This window comes from Mustela nivalis, assembly GCF_964662115.1.
Source record: "Mustela nivalis genome assembly, chromosome: 6".
In the NCBI taxonomy this organism is placed as follows: Eukaryota; Metazoa; Chordata; class Mammalia; order Carnivora; family Mustelidae; genus Mustela; species Mustela nivalis.
This window is the reverse complement of record NC_139025.1, coordinates 105,898,101-105,921,567: the sequence shown is the minus strand read 5'-3', so window position 1 is coordinate 105,921,567 and position 23,467 is coordinate 105,898,101. Positions and strand designations below refer to the sequence as shown.

The following is a 23,467-nucleotide window of genomic DNA, read 5'->3' as shown; positions in this document are numbered from 1 at the left end:
ATTTAATAATACTAAAATTAGCAATAGTATTAAAATTTAAAATTAAATAGAAAAGATGCATCATATTTTCTGTGCTATTTAAGAAACTGTCAAGGAAATAAAGCCACATGAAAATTTTAACACATTATCTTGCAATAAAAGCAGATATATGACTAATTAGAAATAAATAAGTTTAATACACTAAAAATATTCCCAAGCACAAAGAATTAACCAAGTAGTTATCCAAGAAATCACCCTAATCTACAATCTAAAAAAATAAATAACAACATCAAAACTAATTAAATGATGGAGTATTTAGTATTTTCATCTCTCCAAACTTTTCAAAATACTAATAACTTACCAGGAAATATTACCAAGAAGGAAATAAAATTCACAGCTTTACTCAAGCAGAATACATGATATTGTGATAATATGTAAATAACTCAAAGATGCAGAGTGATTTTGGGTAGGAGTGGGGTTATAATTAAAAACATATGTATATCATCTTCTAAGAAACATATTTTTTCTTGTCAATGAATTTTTCCTGTCAATGAATCTAATCTGAAGCTTTTAGAATTTACTTTATATCACAAAATTAAATTAGCAATAAGCATATCTTTGTAATCTTTATATCCTCTTTCCTTTCAGACACTTATAAAATTTATTAAGTTACAAATTATTAACTTTACTCCAGTGTCTTTTCATCTAATCTCACATCCTCTTCTCCCCTTCCTTAATCCTCACTCCCTGTTGTCTTTCACATTTTCCCCCTCTATCCATTCTTTTCAATGCTGACTTTGGTATTTTATTTGGGATATTATTTGCAACTAAGGCAAATGTGGGTTAACATGAAAAAGTTGTTTGTTTTAAAAAATCTCAACTGCAGTCAGATCTACATAGTATCTTTGCTCATTTATATTAGTTAACTTCCTCCCCTCACATTGCCATCTTATAGCAGCCATTAAAAGAACAACAACTTGAACCTACACATGCAAAAGAAAGCAATATATAAGAACTAGATGACACAGAGACTATTCTAGTTAGATATGTGCCCACACATCTCTCTTAGTAAAACTGTGTTGGATGTTAGTGCTTCTAACTTAGTAATTACTTTATTCAGTAATTAGGGGAAGAGAAAGTCACAGGAAAAATCTAACAGTTTTACTCTTATATTCAGATATATTACTGTATTAGAGGTATTTCATAACTGGCAGGTATCAAGCAACTAAAGGATCATTTTTTAACTAATAATTTATTTGTCTTTGAAAAACAGCTATGAAGGCTAAGAGATTCTGGCTGTTTCCCATCAAATAAACCCATAAATAAAACCCATAAAATAAAATAAATAACCACCAAGCGTTATTTAATATTCCAAATATCTTGAAAACTAAATACACCAAAAGCACATGCAAGTACATACTACAGATCTATCATTACAAAGAAAGGTGAAAATGACTCTGCTAGATTTTATTTTGGGTCAAAAAGGAAAAATATGGTATTATACATGTTTGAAATGTAAAAACATAATGGACACTACTTCTGGCAGTATGATAGAGTAGGCATACTTTAGAGAGAGAGCACTTCTATTCAAATCCCACTAGATACTGGATAAATTACAACTAACAACTTTCATGCATTACTTGGCTTAGTAAAAAGCAAAAAGAATCTCAAGGACTGTAAGTAAATAAATAAACTCAACACACCTAGAGTGAGAAGAAATAGGGGCTGTGTGCAGAAAATGCATAAAAGAAGAGGTATCTTGAGGTCAAATACCTCCTCCAGTTGGAAGATCAGATAAGGAGCTGAACATGAGACTCTTATATTTAAGACTCACAAAACGGAGATCTGAACTGTATTTGCACACCCATGTTCAAAGCAGGGTTATTCACAACTGCCAAAAAATGGAAGGAACCAGAGTAACCATCAATGGATGAACGGATAAGCAAAATGTCCAAATACATACAATGGAATATGTATTCAGCCTTAAAAAGGAAGGGAATTTAGAAAAATGCTAGAACATGGGTGAATCTTAAAGACATTACATTAAGTAAAATATATCATAAATAATAGGTTTAAAAAAGAGACAAATACCATAAATTTCAATTATATGGGGTTACCTAGAGAAGATCAAAATTCACAGAAAGTAGAATTATTTTTAAGTAAAATATATCATAAATAATAGGCTTAAAAAAAGAGACAAATACCATAAATTTCAATTATATGGGGTTACCTAGAGAAGATCAAAATTCACAGAAAGTAGAATAGTAGTTGCTACAAACTGGGAGTGGTGGGAATTGAGAGTTATTTTTTAATGGATGCGATAAAATAAAAAATACATATTTGGTCTTTGTCCTTGGTTCCTAACACAGGGCACTAAAACCCTAGAAATTTCTGGAGTGACAAGAATGAATATCTTTTGTTTGCTAATGAGATGACTCATGGCTTCTATATAACTTCAGAGTGGGGGACAGATGCCAGAAAGTCCAGGGTATGATTACAGGGCTGGAGATTGACTTAATCACCAACAGCCAATAATTTAATCAATCATGCCTAGGAAACAAAGACTCCTAAAAAATCCCTAAACTACGGGGTTCAGAGATCTCCAAGGTTAGTGAACACATGGGTACTGGGAGGGTGATATGCCTGGAGAAGGCATAGAAGCTCTGTGTCCCTTCCCCCATTTCTTGCCCTATGCATCTCTCTCTTCTTCCATTGGCTGTTCCTGAGTTGTATCCTTTATAATAAACTAGAAATAGTAAGTAAAGTATCTTCCTGAGTTCTGTAGCAAATTACTAAACCAGAGGAAGAGGTCATGGGAACCCTAAGCCTACTATTAGAGAGTTGGAGAACTTGTATTGGTGGATAATGGTGAGAATAGCTGCCTTCCAGAGAGTTGGGAGAACTGGTTGGAGTTGGGGGTGGCGGTGGGGAACAAAACAAGTATTTGGTATCAAAGTGTTGTTAGCAGAAACTGCTCAGAATTGGGTAAAGAGTCTTAGTTTTGCAAGGTGCAAAGATTCTGGAGATGGGCTATATAACAATATGAATGTACTTAATATTACTGAACTGCACACTTAAAGATAATTGAAGGTAGCAAATTTTGTTATGTGTATTTCACCACAATTAAAAATAAATTCTAAAAAAGGGAAGGAAATACACATACTACAACATGGTTGAAACATGAAGAATATACTACGCTAAGTAATATAATAAATAAATATAAACAAATAAATAATAAAATAAATATATAAATATAAAATAAATAAAAATCACAAAAGGACAAATATTCTACTTATGTGAGGTACCTAAAAAAGTCAAATTCATAGAGCTAGAAAGTAGAATGGTGGTTTCCAGGGACTGGGGATAAAAGGGAATGATGAGTTATTATTTAATGAGTACAGAGTTTCAGCTTGGGAAGATGAGAAAGTTCTAAAGGTGGATGGTAGAATTTTATTTATGACAGTATAAAAAGTATTTTATGCTATTCAACTGTCCTTAAAAATGGTTACAATTTTATCTTACTTATATACCACAGTTAAAAGGGGGAGAGAGGTAGATGGGGCGGGGGACAGAATGGAAGATAGACTGCGGTCTAACCAAGGGAATATGGGAATCCCAGAAAGACAGAGTTGAGAAAATGAAGGAGAAGCAATAACAGAAAATGGCTGAGAATTTTCCAGAACTGATAAAGGATAGGAATATACAGATACAAGAAACATAATGAACCAACATTGTAGTGAAACTATTAAATGCCAAAAATACAAAGAGCAGTCAGAGAGAAAAGACAGATTCCCTAAAAGAAAGGATAAACAGATGATGCACTTTTCAAAAACAGATGCCAGGAAAAGCAGAATTAAATCTTCAGATTGAGAAACAAAACTTAGTCAACTTAGAATTATGTATGGAGCAAAACTATTGTATAAGAAAGAGCAAAATAAAAAACTGTTTTCAGATAAACCTAAAGATTGTTCATCACCAAGAGACAGTCATCAAAGCAACATCTAGGACACAAAGCATTTCAGGAACAGTAAGGATGATCTCAGAATATATATTTGAGAAGAAGAAATGGGAAGCCAAAAATTGTCAGAATTTGTAGATAAATTAAAACACTGTTCATATAAAATAATAACAGGTTTACATAATAGGTTTAAAAAAGACAGCATTAAATAACATCAGTCAGAAGGGATGGATCAAAGTCAAAATGCTCTACAGTCTCTGTAGATACCTAGACTAATAGAAACAGAATAGAACCAGGAAACTGCCCCATATACCAACGACAGGCAATTCAATGGGGGGGGGGTCACTGTAAAAATTCAAGGGTAACCATTAGGAGAAGAGAAAAACAAAGAATAAATTCCAACTCAATAAGGAGAAGAAAAGAAGGATTCAATCATCTCAAAAGAAGTAAAATTAGAATTTTAGAAAAAGACAAACGAAATCACAAGTCCATGCATGTTAATTATCATAAGGAATGTAAATAACTAATCTTTCTAGTTAAAAGACAAGAGATGTCAGATTTTATTTAAAAAGAAAGGGAAGAAAGGCAATAAAACTAAGCACTATTTTAAAAGATACTTGTAAAATACAAACTCTACAGGATGGGAAGAAATCCTATTGAAATCCCAACTAACTCTCCTGTAGAAATTAACAAGTGGATTCCAAATGGAAATGCAAAGGCCTAAAAGAATCAAAACAATTTTTAAAAAGAACAAAGTTGCAGGACTTTCCTCACATGGTTTCAAATCTTACAAGCCTAGGTGGTAGTGGCATGAAGACAGATTTATAGATTAATGAAATAAAACAGAGTCAGGAAATCGACCCACACACATATCATTGGTGACAAGGCAATTCAATGAGGGGAAAAAATAGCTTTTTCAACCAACAGTGCTAGGCAGAGTTTCTCAATATTGGTACTTTCCACATTTCGGACCAGATGATGCTGTGATGGGGGGCTGTCCCAAACACTGAAGGATATTTAGCAACATTCTCGGCTCTACCCACCAGATGCTGGAAGTACTCCTTCCTCAGTTTTGACAACCAAAAATGTCTCCAGACATTATCAAATGTCCTCTGAGAGGCAAAAATCACTCTCAGGTGAGAATTACTAGGCTCGAACTAGATATCCATATGAAAGAAGAATGAACTTTGATCCAAACCTCACATCTTGTAATATAAAAACTTGAAATGAAGTTCCATAGTAAAGTTAAAACTACAAAACCTCTAGATCAGGGTTTCTCAACACAAGCATTACCGACACTTTGGGCTGGATAATTCTTTGTTGTGGGAGATGTCATGTGCATTGCTGATGCTTAGTACATCCCTGGCCTCTAGCCCATAAATACCAGCAGCATTTGGGCACTTGTGACAACAAAAAATGTCTCCAGACATTGCTAAAATCCATGGGGCAGGGGTAAAAGTAAAAGTGATCCCAGATGGGAACCACCTGGGGTCAGCAAAGATTTCTATACTAAAACACATAAAAGCACCAACCATAAAACATTTTGAAAAATGAGACTTCATTAAAATTAAAATTTTGTTGAAACTCTTAAAAACATTAAAAAACACATCACAGGGGCGCCTGGGTGGCTCAGTGGGTTGAGCCGCTGCCTTCGGCTCAGGTCATGATCTCAGGGTCCTGGGATCGAGTCCCGCATCGGGCTCTTTGCTCAGCAGGGAGCCTGCTTCCTCCTCTCTCTCTCTGCCTGCCTCTCTGTCTACTTGTGATCTCTCTCTGTCAAATAAATAAATAAAATAAAATAAAATAAAATAAACACATCACAAACTGGAGAAAACTACATATATAATAGACTTGTATTCAGAATATATAAAGATTTCAAGACTCAATAAAAATATAAACCAATAGGGGAACCTGGGTGGTTCAGTGGGTTAAGCCTCTGCCTTTGGCTCAGGTCATGATCTGAGTACTGGGATCGAACCCTGCATCAGGCGCTCTGCTCAGTGGGGAGCCTGCTTCCCCCTCCCCCTCTGCCCGCCCCTCTGTCTACTTGTGATCTCTTTCTCTCTGTCAAATAAATAAATAAAATCTTTAAGAAATATATTTAAAAAACCCCAATAAAATCAGCCAAAGATTTTTAAACATCATCACTCATTAGGGAAATGCAAACTAGAGCCATAATGCGACACCACTACACACCTACGAGGTTGTTAAAATATAAAAGATTACTAGTATTTGGGAATGCAAACTGGTGCAGCCACCCTGGAAGACAGTATGGAGGTTCACCAAAAAGTTAAAAATAGAACTATCCTAGGATCCAGTAATTATAAACTAGGTATTTACCAAAAGGATACAAAAATACATATTTGAAGGGGTATTTGTGCCCTGACGTTTACAGCAGCATTATCAACAACAGCCAAACTATGGAAAGAACACAAGTATCCATCGACTCATGAATGGATAAAGAAAATGTGGTGTGTGTGTGTGTATATAAAGATACACAGACACACACACGTATATATGTATATATACACACATATATACTATACACACATAAAGGAATACTTCTTGTTCATCAAAAAGAATGAAATCTTGTCATTTGCAACAATGCAGATGGAGATAAAGTATATTATGCTATGTGAAATAAATCAGAAAAAGACAATACCATATGACTTCATTTATATGTAGAATTTAAGAAACAAAACAGGTAAACATATGGGGAAAAGGAAAGAGGGAAACAAACCATGAGAAATTCAATGATAGAAAACAAACAGAGCTGATGGAGGGAGATGGTGGGAGATGCGCTAAATGGGTGATGGACATTGAGGAGGGAACTTGTAATGATGAGCACTGGGTGTTATATGTAAGTGACAGATGACTAAATCCTACTCCTGAAACCAATGCTTACTCTATGTTAACTAACAAGAATTTAAATAAAAATATGAAAAATGAAAAACTGCATGGGTGTGGCTACGGTCATCAACAGGAAGAAAGATGAAACCTGAGGTCAAAACTTTACTTTTCTTTAAAAAAAAAAAGCAAAGTGTGTAAACCTGGTGATTCACAGACCTGTACCCCTGGGGATAAAAATATATGTTTATAAAAAATAAAAAATTATTAAAAAAAAAAAAAGCAGGGGAGAATAGGGAGAACATATAAAAAAACTTTTCCAAACTATTTTCAATATCCTATTGCTTGACAGTACTAGAAATATTATTCTAAGATTGTTATGAGTATAATGTGGTATAAATAAGTGAGATACATGTAGTATTTTTTCTTTAAATAAGTATTTTCTAGCTCCATTGACTAAAATATTCTCAAAAACAATGATCAATCCAGGAGCAATGAGCATCCCCAGTTACCCAGACTGAAGTCTTGAAATACCACTTGCCACTGAAAGAAACAAAAGGCTCTGGAGAATTGGTGATACCAGAGCTGAGAAAGGAAATGTACATAACAAGCCCTAAAGACTACCACAGTGATTCAAAAAGACTCAAAATCTGTATGAAGAGTAGTCACTGGCTAAAGCTGGCATTATTTGAGCTTCAAAAAGAGTAATTACAGTGGACTCAAACCCATATTTTTAAAAAAGAAAACACTGATCAACATTGTAGAAGAAGGAATCAATTTTTTCAAAACTGACATATAAAGGCAAAAAATCTAGCATTTTTTCCTGCTACATGGATGGGAAACCACACAGATGAGGGAAAAATCTTAATAAAATTATTTCAACCAATAAATATAATAAATTATGCAATTAGAATCCTACGATTTTTATATACCCCAGTGAATGAATAGATCTAGGCATCGGTCATGAACAGCTGCAACCACAAAAAAGAAACAACCAGATATACGTGACGTGCCACCTGATTAAAGAACATAACATCTATGTGTTGAACCCATTTAGCAAAGACTAATTCTGATCAAGCTTCCAGATCCCAACAACAATTTGTAAGAAATACAGAGAAAAGAGGAACATGTTGAATGTCACTGTGAATAAGCAATCATCAAAATCTAGACCATGGGAAATGTTACAGGTCAAATGACTGAAGTTCTTAGAAAGACGAAGTTTGTTTGTTTTTTTTTTTAAGATTTTATTTATTTATTTGACAGATCACAAGTAGGCAGAGAGGCAGGCAGAGAGAAGAGGAAGCAGGCTCCCCGCTGAACAGAGAGCCCAACATGGGGCCTGATCCCAGGACCCCAAGATCATGATCTGAGCCGAAGGCAGAGGATCAACCCACTGAGCCACCGGGGTGCCCCTACAAAGATGAAGTTTAAGGAAACGAAAGGAATGGAGGGGGAACTTGTAGATTAAAAGAGACCATTTAATCAAATAAAAGAAAAAGTTTCCAACATACATAACCCATAAAATTTGAAAGAACTCCCACATATCAACAACAAAAAGAAAATCCAGTAGAATATAGGGCAAAATTTGAACAACTGATCCATAAGAAATAATCAATTAGCATATGAAAAGATGCAAAGTCTTATTACATATATAATACCATATCCTCTAGATTGCCTAAAACTGAAATGACCACCACGTAAGTTTTAACTTCCTCAAGTTAATATTCTCATAAGGACCAACAAAACTCTCACAGGCAGACTGCAAAATGGTGCAACCCTTTGGAAAATAGCTGGACATTTACTAACGTTGAAGATATGCATATACTCTAGGACTCAACAATTCCATTACAAGAGAGATGTATGAGAACTTTCATAGGAGCACTGCTTAGAAAAGTTCCAAAAAGGAAACAACTCAAACTTTGATCAACAAAATAAACTGCAGTTTATTCTGTGCAGTAATACTGCACAGAAATGAAAATGAATGAACTATAACTACAAACTTATATGCAGTTAAATCTCACAAACATAATGAGTGAAGGAAGAATTCTGTTCACATAAAACTCAAAGGCAGGCAAAAGTGAGCTCAAAGAACTACCAAAAAAGTGCATGGACATTATCAACACCACACTTGTGACAGTGATTACTTCTTCACAAAGGGACAATGTTATTATTAGGAGGGACAGAGGGAGCTTCTGGGTTACTGGGAATGTTTCATTTCTTGACTTGGAAGAGAGCTACATAGGTTCACTATATAATTATGTGTTAAGCTGTATATATTCATTCTTTATACTTTTCTAAAATATACAGCATTTCATAATATAAAATTAAAAATTTAAAACACTAAAAAAATCAGAAAAATATCAGTGAACCTTTAGGGTGGAGATGTAAATTGGACAAAATATACTGCCAAGTCAATGTGACTAAAAAATAAGACAATGCTGATTGTTAGCTATCAAATAATGTACTTTGTTAGTGAACACTTTCATATTTGCTAAATAATTACAACGAGCACTTGAGAATGTATTGTGTGTCAGGCAAATTTAGTCATTAGGAACACAGCAGTGCACTAAAAAGCACTTATATATAGGTGTTATGGAGAAAGACAATAAAAAAGAATAAAGCATGGTAAAGGGAACCCTGAAAGTGATGCTATTTGTTACAAGGTAATTAGGGATATCCTAATTGATAGTTGGCATCTGAACAGAGAGACTTAAATCAAGGAACTAATCCATGGACTTATCTGGGGAAAAGCTTGCCAGAAAGATGGGAAGAGCCTATAAAGGCCTTAAAGCAGGACCATGCTTGGAATATTCAAGTAACACAAAGAGGTCAGGAGGCTGGAGCAAACAGAGAGGGAGGTATGTAGAAGATGATGCAAGCTGGGCTGGGGTCAGGGGATTGAGGGAGTGTGATCATATAGGGCTTTGCACAACTTTATAAAGACCCTTTCTTTCTTTCTTCCCTTTTTTTTTTTTTTTTTTAAGATTTTATTTATTTGACAGAGAGGTCACAAGTAGGCAGAGTGGCAGGTAGAGAGAAAGGGGTAAACGGGCTCCCCACTGAGCAGAGAGCCTGACGCGGGGCTCGATCCCAGGACCCTGACATCATGACCTGAGCTGAATGCAGAGGCTTAACCCACTGAGCCACTCAGGCGTCCCAAGACCCTCTCTTTCTGGGTGAACTGAGAAAATATTTTAAACCAGTGACATGAGGGGATGTGCCTTAGTTTTAAAATCAGCATTATCATCCCTTCAAAGGCACTATTAAAATAGGAACAGCTACAATTCCTTTTCCATACAGAAAAATATGACACTTGGTTTGAGTGTATCATGTGCAGGTTCAGAGAAAATAAAAATGCAATTCCTTTTATTTAGAAGAATCATTCTTCTGGTTCATATTAACAGCAAAATTTCACCTTAAAATATATATAAAAAACGGTAAAACTAATATCCTCTGCTGCCCCTAAATTATAGGTAACAGTTGTTTTGATTTGAATTGTGGTATAATACACATGAAACTTACCATCTTAACCATTTTTACATTCAGAGTTCAATACTGTTGAGTGGATCACACTCTGCTCACTATATAATATATATGATAGGACTAGTTTTCAAGACTTCAAAAAAATTCATACTGGTTTTGGCAGAAAAATTCTAATACAATAATACGTATTAATAGTTACCATTTAAGTAGTGCATTCTGAATTTCTTCTAAGCCCACTGAATGATGGTAGGGTACAAAGTATAACGATGTACATGCTTTGCTAATACACTTGCATGAATAATCTAAGTATCAAAAAATGAACTCACAGTTAAAATCCTTCCATTTGGTAGCTGGTTACCGTGAAGATAAAGAATACAAATTTATGTGACTAAGTACTAAATGACCATTCAGATTTTTAAGGACCAAGGTCACGCCTTAAACACCCACTCTCTCACAAGGGAAAGCAGTGCATCAGATCAAACCATCCATGTGAATAAAATATAATTCAATTTTAGTAGTTCAATCAGTAAAAGGAAAAAAATGGATATACTACTAGTGTATATGATTTTGAGGTTCTAATATTTTTATTAAAATATATGCTGAATAAAAGACTGACACACAATTTGATCTCTCAATTGATAATACTGGTATCTTTATATGATTGTGGCAGAAGCATCACACATTTTAAAATGCTGTTATTGCTTATTCCTTGCCAGTTTAAATAAATGTTTTTTTTTTTTTTTTTTACCTCTGTGAAAAGACGAGCATCCTCAGAAAGCATGTTATAATCCTGTGCACATTTCTTTGCAGAATTCTGCAAAAACTTTAGGAATTCAGTAACTTCTTCATTCACATGTTTTTTCATATCCTGATTTTTAAAAAAGTAGACATGTCTTGGAATAAGAAGCTTGATTAAAAACAACCACTTCTTAAATAATTTGGACATAAAGACTAATAAAAGTATCTTATCCAAAACAGAAATCAGAGAAGGAGTAAACACTACTATATAATAATGACAAACTTATTATTAAAAACTTCACAATGTATACAAATTTTGAATCACTATGCTGAACACAGTGAACTATAGGAACATTTGAAACTAACAGATATTGTCTATCAGCAATGCTTCAATTTAAAAAAAACCTAATGCCACAAAAAATAGAAGAGCATATTACTAATATTACATTACTTATTGAGGAATTAAGCTTTTGCACAGAATGCTCTTAATTAACATAAAAAAGACAAACATCCAAATGAAAAAAATGTGCAAAAAACATGAATAGGCAAGATATGAAAGAAACAAAAATGGCTTATAAACATAAGGAAATACTTATTTTCATTAGTAAGCACTGTAAATTAATATAAAACAAAGCATCACCATTTTTTCCATACCAAATTAGAGGCAAAAAGGTAATATCCAGGGTTAGTGAAGATTTTTCTTTTTTAAAGAAAACTTTCATGCAATAGTGGCATAAACAAATTGGCTTAAACTTTTTGCATAACAATTTACCCATGCATATCTAAGCCTTGAAAAATATGTATAGATTTGATCTGGCAATTTAAAGAAATTATCTTAAGGAAACAATTATAGATATGAACAAAGAGTCTGCAACCAAGATGTTCAACACAGCATCATTTATGTAATTGAGAACTTGAAACCACCACTTAACGTAATCAAACAAAAAATTAAAATTGGTTCAACAAGCAATGTAAAATTGTTCTGCTAGTACTTAAGATGAACTGGAGTGAAATATGCTCAGAACCAGAGCAAAATGCCTGAACTATAAAAGAACCAGCAAAAGAATGAAAGCGCCAATGCTCTGTCAATTAAACTCCTTAAATTTTTCATTTTTGTGACTACAACTACACCTAAAAACATGAAAGCAAAGTTAAAATATTGTTCACTGACGCTGAAGAATAGAATACATACCAAGTACTGCAAGTAGTCATTTTTATTTATTCCAACAGCTTTGGAATTTGCAGGAATTTTTGCGTATTTAACCAACAAGTCCACATAACTCCTCTGCTCTCTCTGTGAGAAACGAGAGAAACGAGGATAAGGAACTCTTGGTTTTGGAAGAAGAACCATTCCAACTGTGGTTTTAACTTTTTCCTTTGCTTGAGTTGCTGAACTAACTGCCGGCTCATTTTCTACAGAACTTGCTGATGCATTCAAATTTTCTCCTATACGTCTGGAAAAAAAAATACAATTTACAAATATGTGCTTTTCACATGAAGATTACTATCATGGAACTTCATGATTCTCAATCACCAGGGAGAATATAGCGTGATTAACATAGTAAATTCTGGATTATTATCCTACTCTGCCACCTGCATTTTGATGTTCAGCCATTTGGTGTAAATTAAGTGTTCTGCAGGATAGGATCACACTACAAGTTTACCTTCAATTATCTGACAGAGAGGAAGAGACAAAATCCTTAGACGAGTTATTCAATTTGAACTTTTTCTCCTTTATTCAACAGACGAAAACTGCTCTTGCCAATTATAATTGCAGATATTTCATGTGCACCTTTATTACAATGCAAGTTGTTTTCAAAAGTTTAAATTCTTCAGTAAGCTGTATTAGTTAGTATGGTGAACAAAAGCCACTAGAAGTAGAATACGCTTAGGTTACAGGTTCACAAACTCACTGAGATTCTAAATTTTCTAGTTTCCTTAATTACTTTAAGATTTAAAATGAAAATTCCAACACTGTATCCCATATTTTATAGAAGCAATAGTGGTTTTAGAAAAGTTGAACAATCCTCATCACCCATACAAGACTGAGTCCACGGAAGTGTCCTTATGGTTTGAATAAACCTAAAAAGTCTGGCTTATCCAAAAAGAAATGCACTAGAGGAGATTTTAGAAACTAGAGAACCTGTTACCATATTTATGAAATGATACCCCAATTTCTAAAAAAAAACCCCAAAAAACAAAGAAAACCCAAAACACCTTTCTACAATAGTAAGATACATGAACACAAAGTTCTTATCTTGTTCATAATCTGTCGCTATTCCTAGTTTCAACTGTAGTGATCTACATTTTTAATGAGAAAGTTTTAAAATACACAAATACATATACACATAAAACAAAACTTCTTTGGTCTCCATAATTCCAATTTCCACCAGAGTAACTGTTCGCTATGATTTAGTTCCAAAGTAAGCAGCAACAGTAACACAAGAGGAAGGGAAACTAATGAGAAAGATGGAGCTCTGCTGGTTCATTCTTCATTCCCTGTTCATCAATACTTAGTGAGTGACTGACTACCGTGTGTCAGCTCATGCTGGATATGGGAACACTACAGTCTGTACTCTCTGAAACTTTACAATCAAATGAGATCAGACAAACGAATAGGGAAGAAAGATAAGTAAATATGTGTATCAATAGAGTCTAACTATGGAGATCTCAGGTTTCCAAACTCAATTTACTGAATAGGTAACCAAGAATCCTAGGATAACATGATCGGGGACTAAGAGGGAGAAGGGAAAAGCAGTGAATTGGGGGGAAGGGTGCCCTGGGTAGCTCAGTCAAGCGTCTGCCTTCTGCTCGGGTCATGATCTCAGGATCCTGAGGTGGAGCTCCACATCAGGCTCTTTGCTCAGCTCAGCAGAGAACCTGCTTCTCCCTCTTCCTCTGCCTGCTGTTCCCCACCCCGCTTGTGCTCTCTATCAAATAAATAAAATCTTAAAAAAAAAAAAAAAGGAGGGATAACGGGGAGGGGCAAGAAATACTTAGAGCTATGGTTCTGAAATACGACAGTATAAATTTCTTTAGGGAATTTCAGAAGACGGTGGTTGTATCTTGGTTGTTACAAAAGAAGGGAGAATTAAAGGCATGTAGATAGAGGTGAGGAATATTATCTGCCAGTAATGTAATGCATCAGAGTATACTACACAACTTTCCAAGCTTCCTTTAGACTTTCTCTTTTTAAGATTTTATTTATTTATTTGACAGAGATCACAAATAGGCAGAGATGCGGGGTGGGGGGGGCACGCTCCCTGCTGAGCTGAGAGCCTCATGTGGGGCTCCATCCCAGGACCGAGATCAGGACCTGAGCTGATGGCAGAGGCTTAACCCACTGAGCCACCCAGGCACCCCTAGGCTTTCTTTTAATCATACACAAACAAATCTGGTCTGTTATTACTTATCCTAACAATACATTTTATTCTCTTTTATTTTTATTATTCTTCTATGGCATCGTTTATATTAACGTTTCTTAAATCCAACCTTGTTGGGGTGCTTGGTGGCTGAGCTGATTAACTGTTTGCCTTCAGCTCAGGTCATGTTCCCAGAGTCCCATGATCAAGCCCTGCATCGGGCTCCCTGCTCAGTGCTGAGTCTGCTTCTCCCTTTCCCTCTGCCACTGCCCCTGCCTATGCTCTCTCTCTCTTGCTCTCACTCACTCTCAAATAAATAAAATCTTAAAAAAAAAATCCAACCTTGTTCATTTTAGCTGGTGCATCTGACTACTTCATTATACCTTCTAGTGCAATAGTATCTATGCATATACATATTAAAATATATAAATTATTTCCTTTGATTTCACATTTATATATCTAAGATATTATTTTAAATAATGTCTGTGGCTATTATTACCTATGAATTTTAATTCAGGCTAGCAAAGGAGGTATCTTATTTCTCATAAATATTTGTTACGAAAAGTGGGAGGGTGTTGATCTGATAAGGCTGAGAATTATTAATCTAGATCTATGTCTGGACAAAGGGTGAGCCCAATCCAAAACCACTAATAATTTGTTTCAAATCAGCTTTATAATACTAGAATAATTATGGTAAAAGTGCCAAGATTCTTAGAAAAATAAAACTTAAGGCCCTAAAATAAAGCAAAATATCCAACCCCACCCTATAAGAGCTAAACTAAAGATGGAAAACTAATCAAGAGAGCTGGTTAGTGACTGGGTAAAGAATTTTGGAAATTAAAGTAAGGAAGCTTAGATTGGCTCTGAAAATAATACAGGTGAAAGAAGACATACTTAGCTACTAAAGTTTCTCAATAACTGTATAAAAATAAGCATATTTTAGGTTAACAAAATGAATATTAACTGCTGATCTTGGGAGAAATGTATTACAGCAAATTGATTTCTCACTAGAAAATGTCTTGAGAGCTATTCAAACCTAACAGTATTGTGTCCGCAACTCTTAACAATACTGCTTCACAGCTGTCTCTCTGAATATGAGAACATGTCTGTCCTTGTGGCACAAACTGGCAAATTTAATTAAGCTGCTGCAGCAACAAGATGCTGACTCAGATATGCCAGAGTAGGAATGTCAAGAAATTCTAGCAGTTTAAATTGGCTACATTCAGCAAAGAATGAAATGGCAGCACATCAAGATCATTTCCGAGTGCAGTGCTGTCAAAATCTTCATCAGGGTGCAAGCCAAAAGCATCTGACAGGGTTTCTCTATCCACATTTACAGCATTATATTTTATTTTAGTTGATGGTTTGAAGTTTTCCCCCCTCATTTTGTCAACCACCTATTCTCTTTTTTTGCTTAAAGTTTCTTTAAAAAAAAAAAAAAAAAGGCAGAATTCAAACTTTTAGTCTCCTATGCTTCAAGTCTACTGATTTGGGTTGCTTCTTTAAGTAGCATTTGGAAATGGTACTTCTAGCCCACATCTAAAGTCTACCAATACCTCCTGAATTTGATTTACACTTTTTTATATTAAACATGTTAAAATTTCATAAATTTTTATTTGAAGCCACTTTCCCCATTGTTGGCTCAAAATTCAGTTATAAGTGTCTACATCGAAACTTTAATTTAAAAAAAGGTAAATGTTTACCTTCCAGTAGAGGGAGAAGGGTTGAATAAAAACCTCCTACTGTAGAAAGCAGAGTAATTAGAAGTATTTTCCCAAATATGTTAGAGAACACAAAAAAACACAAAATTAGGACTAATAAAAATTTTACATTTTTCCTAATTTTTCCAAGTTAAAATTAAATGTCTGTAATTTAATAATCTGAAAATCCACTCCTTACTGTAACAAGACTTAATAAAATTCAATGTGAACAAAAAAGATTAGAAACATATGAAATCAGTGCCTTAGGTCTTTATTTTTTCTATGCTAAAAAGTAAATTATACTAATTATTTTGTGCTATACAGAAATATAAAGAAAAACAAAGCATATTCTAAGAAGAAAATATTTTAGAAGCTGTATGCAATTGCCAGCAAGATGTCATCTCCCTTATATAATTCAGACTATAACCCATACTTATGACATGCTGACTAGAGCTAAATTTAAGAACAACTGAAATAATTAAGAAGCAGTACAGGATGAAGATTAATATTAAAAATATTTAGTCTGAAAAGGTGAAGGCTGAGATAAAAGAACATAGAGTGGTGACAAGTTTTTGTTTTCTGTTTTTAAAGATACATGTTCATTTTACTTTCAAAAAAAGGTGAAGACATGCATTTTTACCCTCATCTTCCAGGATACTATAATTGGTAGATACTCTTTGATTCAAATAAACAAAGGCAATTTTCTGTTAATAAGTTTTAAGAAATTAAGTTATCCTCAAGAAATGGTACAAGTTGAATAACAAATATATTTTTAAAAATCCTTTGATGCATTTATGTGGGATCTACTCAATCTTTTATAAGTGATATTAGCAAAGACAATATAATTATGCACTTAGGCAAGAATGTTGCTTTTAAAATCGCCTCTTTTTACAACATCTACTTGCCTTTATGTGAACTTACTTATTCATCTGATGAATCAAAATAGCCCTTTTTAAAAAATGTTTTCAATGGCATTCTGGTAGCATCTATCAAAACAAAAAATATATACATATTTTCTCTTATAGGAATTTATCCTACTTAATACCAGCATATATATAAAAAGGATGCTCAGTGTTTTAATAAGAAATGAATGGAAACAACCTATAAATGAGTATCAGTGGGGTCTATTAATTGATTCCACAGACATCCTTAAAGGTTCAGATGCAAAAGTATGGGTTGAGAGTATAAAATCAGTATTTCTTTTTTTTCTCTTTTTTATTTATTAAAAAAAATTTTTTTTAATGTTGTGTTAGTCACCATATAGTACATCATTAGTTTTTGTACAAACATCATTATAGTTTTAGTACATCATTTAGCTTTCCATTCTTGCCATGGTTGTTTGCAAGTAACACCCAGTGCTCCATGCCAGATCAGTATTTCTTAAAAGCTCCGGAGTATAATGAGCCAATATGGCAAAGGAGACTGAGAAATACCACCATCACCATAAAACTAGGAGAGTGAGATATCTTCATAGTCGAGAGGCCACCAATGATCTTGAGAGGGGAAGTTTTAGTAGACTAATGAGGGTGGAGGCCAGATTAGAGGAGGGTGTTCAGTGAAAGCAAATGTAGTGAGATGTGCAACCAAGTGATTTATTAATCCATTCTCCCAATCTGTCTTTTGACTGGAGAGTTTAATTCATTTAAAGTAATTATTGACAGGGAGGGACTTACTATTATTGCCATTTTGTTAAACATTTTTTGCATGTCATAGTTTTTTGCCCTCATTTCCTCCTGGCAAACACATACAAGTTTTTCAAGAAATCTAAGTACAAATAGCAGAGGAGGTAAGAAAGTAACACGGAGTCCAGGGATTGAGACAGGAAAAATCTGTGCACCTTTAAACACTGATCGAGAAAAAATGAGAATAGAGCAGTAGGAAGGGATGCTAATTGACAGAAAGGGTACTGAGAAGGCAGGAACAGATGGGGACCCATTCCACACAGAGGCTAGAAATACGCTTTGTCAATTGCAAAATGAATGGAGAAAGATGAAAGTAAATGTTGAGCTCCTCTAGAGAAGCTTCCCATTCCTCACTTGGCATATTTACAGTCCATTCTAATAAACCCAATTGGTTTCAAGCCTCATCCACAACAGAATAGAAATAGCCAATCACAAAGGAAAGAGATGTTACAGGCAAGCAAGCAGTAAGAAGGGAAAATTATCATTCAATAGGCATGCTCATACCAGAGAGGAAAAAAATCCATGGAAATTGAGCAGTATATCTATTAAAATATAAAATGCTTATGCCATCTGATTGAACTCAATTTCTATGAAATTATCTTATAAAAATTATTACAAAATTTCAATGCATTATTTATAATTACAAAAAAGAGGAACACATTTTGCAATATCAGACTAGCTAAGTAAGTTAAAAATATATCTATATAATAAAGTATTATGAACAATTAAGATTAAGCTATATATAGAGGCATGGAAAGATACATGAAGTATTATTTTAAATGAAAAAAGCAAACTGCAAAACAGTTTTATAGTATTTTACATTATTTATAGTATGATCTCATTGTTGTTTTTATATCTGTGTGGATAAAGGTCCAAAAAGATTTGTTAATATATATCTATATATATAAATACACATATACCAAAGACCAGTCACCCTTGGGTACTGGATTTTTCCATTTTTAAATTTTTACATTTTTAGAATTTGAATGTCTAATAGTGGATACAAATATGAAACTTCAATTATCAGAAAAATAACGTCAAACATGAAAATAAACAATAAAATAAATGAATATATTACCTGTTAGATAAAACACATAGTTCTTTTAAACTTGGAGCCATGGAATGGTCTTTATAATTTTCTCGAGAGAAGAATGTCTTAAGGCCATTTTTGGGGGAAACATCCCTGTGAAACAAAATAATTTACTTATATTTGAAAATTCAAAATCTCATGCCAGACTAAGCAGCATAATGGTACAATTGTAGTTTACAACTACATGCCCCCTACAGCCCCTTTCCTAGATAATCACCTCTTAATAATTTTAATTTCATGTATCAGATGTTTGAGTTTAGATGTTTTACTTGGATAGCTTTTAGCCTAGGCTCAATCTGAAACTCTCCTGTTCAAATAATCAGCCTTGCTTTTAACATTAATACCCAATTAAAGGGGTACCTGGGTGACTCAGTGGGTTAAGCCTCTGCCTTCAGCTCAGGTCATGATCTCAGGGTCCTGGGATTGAGCCCACATCAGTCTCTTTGCTCATCAGGGAGCCTGCTTCCCCCTCTCTCTCTGCCTGCATCTCTGCCTACTTGTGATCTCTGTCAAATAAATAAAATCTTAAAAAAACCAATTAAACATCAGAGATACTTAAGAGTTAAAGACAGAACAGACTGAGGTAGAGTAATAGTCTGTCAGGGGCAGGGCTCACCTCAGGTTCTGTGGCATAACATTTAAGATGTTTGGCTGCTGAAAGAAAATACTTCTCAACTTAATTTTGTTTCATGCATTATTGTGCCAGGTCACAAGACAGCAGCTACAAAGACTAACTACCCTACCTATTCTCATTAACTTGGCAAATGTGATAAATGGTGTGACTCAGCTAAAACCACTTCTAAAGTCTTATATGATTTTCTATAACATCATAATTAGATATAACATATTACATATAGTAAAGAACCAATAAATGCTGGTTGAAGGAATTAAAAACATTGAGAACCGTAACCTAGAAAGGACAAAGATTATTAAGATTCTGTGGAAAAACGTAGTTCCAAGGGCTACAATGCTGCGCAAAGGCTGTAAACTACATTTGGTTTCATAATGTCAATGGCATTTAAGAGCATCTGTGCAGCAACTGAACACATTCATTATGATAAGGAGCTTAAATGTATACAACTCCTAAAATTTAAAACAGAACAATCTATTAAATGGTAACTTCTGGCTGGCCCATTCCCACACAGGAAATTTTAGCATTATTTACCCCACACTGATTGTTTTTAAAGGTGTTTATCAAAAAACAAACAAACAAAAACCCCACAACTATAGTTAAAGTATAAATGATAAAAATTAGAATGTCTTGCTTGCTATGCAAGCAAGTGATTTCTTATTAAGTGTTATGGAACTGTTTCTGTGAAAGCTCATTAAGTTATAAGGTGTTTTTTTTTTTTAAGATTTTATTTATTTGTTTGACAGAGATCACAAGTAGGCAGAGAGGCAGGCAGAGAGAGAGAGAGAGGAGGAAGCAGGCTCCCTGCTGAGCAGAGAGCCTGATGCGGGGCTGGATCCCAGGACCCTGGCATCATGACCCAGAGCCAAAGGCAGAGGCTTTAACCCACTGAGCCACCCAGGCACCCCAGTTAAAAGGTTTTTGCATATCATACAAAAACAAACTCATGGGCTCAAGGACAGCGAGCTCCTTTGGGGGAAAGGAGCACTTTGCAATAAACAAACAAAAAACTTATTGAGCTCATACTGATTGAATCAGGTACTATATAAGTCATCTTTGTCATCTCTTGTAAATTCAGTATTTCTCTTTGGCTAGCGAACAGTGGATGCTCAGTAAATCTGTGTTAAATTGATTTAGAACAGCACATGTATTAGAGTCCTACAGAACTACACTTACCAAGTCGTCTATTTGTGAAGTTCTCATACACTTCTAAAACACAGTCTATGCATTTATATTATCACTTGGGGATAGGTTCTCATATAATAAAATGAAGCTTGTCTCTTCTTAAAGAGGGTCTTTCTATTAGTTGTACAGAAATGGGCAAGGTTCTTGGAACGCAAGAGAGTCCTAGCCTCAGTCCTTCACTAAGAGACGAACGAAAAATAATAACATGATGGAGTTATATCTAGTAGCAATTTGAGTGATGAACTTTTATCATTTTAGGAGAAAAGTGCAATCAGCTATGGCTCAAAAGTACTCAGTACGTGCAAGTAAGACCAGGGTATAGTCTGAGCCACTAGTATTTTCTTTTTGTTTCCTCCAAATCTCTCCAGACCAGAAACCCTCCTTTCCTAATCCAGCCACCAGTCCCACTTCACTCCTCTTTAGATTTCAAACAGATTTAACTCACCAGTTCAGCCTTGGTTCACCCATGGCCATCATGGAGCTCATATTCCTAGGTTTCTGCTTCACTCTATCTCACAATTCTGCTGCCTGGCAGTGGAGACTCCAGCGGAGGCAGAATTTCTCCAGAATCTACACTCAACTGAGGAAAAACAAAAGGTCAAGATCAAAAGCAGGTGACTGGCTGGGGCAGGGGCTGTTAAGTGTGTTAAGAACCTGTAACACCTACCCTCAACTGACAGGGACACCTAAAACAGAATACAGCACACTGATGAATACTCCCCAGTTTCTTTGCAGCAGAACAGGAAGCTGATGTCGGAGCCCTTTTCCATTTAACTTACTCCAGTAACTTTCAGAAAACTCACTGTGGACATGAAGAGTCAAAACTGAATGGTGTTCTCATTGTTTATATACTAGATCACTTAAGGGCATGGGGCTTAAGTCTTAACTCAGCTCCCCTCTATTCCCTTACTGCCCAAATAAATCTTGCTTCCGTTTTCCCAATCATACACAGTTGTGGGACAAGATTCTGGCAAGCAATGCTGGACAAAATCTCCCTGGAAATCAAGAATCTTTCAGAAAGAACCTCACTTTGGAGGAGAAAGAGGTCCAGGTGACTTACATGACATTTCACAGAATCATACAAAGGAATAACCTGGATGGCAAATCTGACTTGACCACTCTACGTTCTGTGCTTCTCCTGTTACCCCCAAACGTACCGATAAAGGAGTGTGAGAACCTAGCAGTCACATTTAGGAGTCGGTCTCTCCTGAGGAGCCTGACCTGCCCCCAAATAATCCACCTCTCACATTACGACCCCGTCTGGGGTTGGGGAGGGGGAGCTAAGGAAGACAAAAGGAATGGCTGAGGGAGAGGGGACGGAAGAAGAAACAAGGTTCCAGTAAGACAAGTAAAGGGGCGAGCAAAGCCGGGGGGTGGGGGCCGCGCCAAAACCTGGAGCGGAGGGTCCTGGCCTGGCCGAGGGGGCCGCCATGTTCCCTCCTCCCGCCCTCACGAGCGTGCCTGCCTGCAAGGCAGCGCCCTCCCTTCCGCGTCTCCGCTGCAAGGCATCCTTTCCGCCCACCTCGTGGTCCGCGGCGGCTCTGGCCCGGGCCGCGACCCCCACTCCACACGCTCCACCCCACTCCTCTCACTGTCGCGCGCGCCCTCGGAAGGCCTTATTTAAAGGACGTGGCCGCGCCGCCTCGTTCTTGCGTAATGACGTCACCAGCGATGCGGCGGGCGGGGTCCGTGTTCTCTTCACTGCCGTGCTCCGGGTACTTCGGCTGGAAACTGTGAGGCTGGGTTTGCTGGGGCTATGCCCGCGGAAGGGGCTAGGGGCTATGCGTTGTCCTAGACAAGTCCTTGACTTTCAGGGGATGATAAGTTAGAAGAGGGACAGGCGACAAGTACAGTACTGGGAAGACCTAAACATACTTGGTTGTGACCTTAGGCAAATGTATTAGTTTCCCTATCCCTGTTTCCTCATCTGTAAAAAGGAGCCATCAGCACCTCGTTAGGGGTTTGGAAAGGATTAAGTGAAGTAATGGATGAAGCTGTGCTCTGTATGGTACTTGGCATATAATAGCACCTCCACTCCATCCCCACTCTATTTCCAGATGTCAGTTTCTACCAGCAGCCACTCTGGTGTCTCCCCACTAATTTTATTTTCATTCACTAAGGAAATATCTATTGAGCACTTTAAAATTTGTGTTTGGTGCTGGGTACACGTAGGACTAAGGCCCAATACCCGTGTTTCCAAGAGCTTTTGATCATTGGGTTTCTTTCACATTAAAAAATATAAAGCAACATAGAAAGTAGTAAGCTCCTTAAGAGAGATTGTATGAGTTCAGAGAGGGAGAGAAATTACTAAGGAGAGGGACAGAAAGCAGCTTTGGATAGCTGAAGATACATAATGAATACTTACATGTCAGTTACCACATTGGGAACTTGATATGGCAGCTCATTTGAAGAATTTGAAATATGTAGATCATGGGAAAGGGCGTTTTTTAGAAAGAGACCAGCACAAGAAACAGCGTAAACCTATTGCATGAACAAGTCCAGTTTGTATGCTAGCAGGAAAGCACGTTTTAAATTTTACAATGATTTATGATACTGTTTAAATAATGTTTACACAGAAATTATACTTCTATTAAAAATCTGCCTTGAATACGGTGACCCTTAGGTAATTTATTTTGCCAGGAATGCAAGGACTATAAAGAGTAGTAGAGGAAAAGGGTTTGAAAAAATAGATTGGGATTAAGCCACAGAAGAGCATATAAACCAGACTAAGGGGATGCCTGGGTGGCTCAGTTGGTTAAGCAGCTGCCTTCGGCTCAGGTCATGATCCCGGCGTCCTGGGATCGAGTCCCAC

General features: G+C 35.8%; 1 protein-coding gene across 15 annotated transcripts in view; it reads right to left on the bottom strand.

Annotated features, from left to right (window-relative positions):
• ICE2 (interactor of little elongation complex ELL subunit 2) overlaps positions 1–22,346 on the bottom strand; it is a 61,806-nt gene extending 39,460 nt beyond the window's left edge. For 3 of the 15 annotated variants that reach the window (XM_082733741.1, XM_082733743.1, XM_082733747.1), the window contains exons 1-5: positions 22,178–22,298; positions 21,101–21,235; positions 18,828–18,932; positions 12,198–12,459; positions 11,016–11,135 (exon numbers count right to left, since the gene is read on the bottom strand). In XM_082733741.1, the coding sequence (XP_082589867.1) occupies positions 11,016–11,135; positions 12,198–12,459; positions 18,828–18,932; positions 21,101–21,141 (528 nt within the window). In that variant the 5' untranslated portion in view covers positions 21,142–21,235; positions 22,178–22,298. Of the gene's footprint in view, positions 1–11,015; positions 11,136–12,197; positions 12,460–16,988; positions 17,054–18,827; positions 18,933–21,100; positions 21,236–21,322; positions 21,458–22,177 lie in introns of those variants that run through there. The other 12 variants (XM_082733746.1, XM_082733750.1, XM_082733748.1 and 9 more) reach the window with 12 other exon arrangements.
• Positions 22,347–23,467: the final 1,121 nt, after the last annotated feature.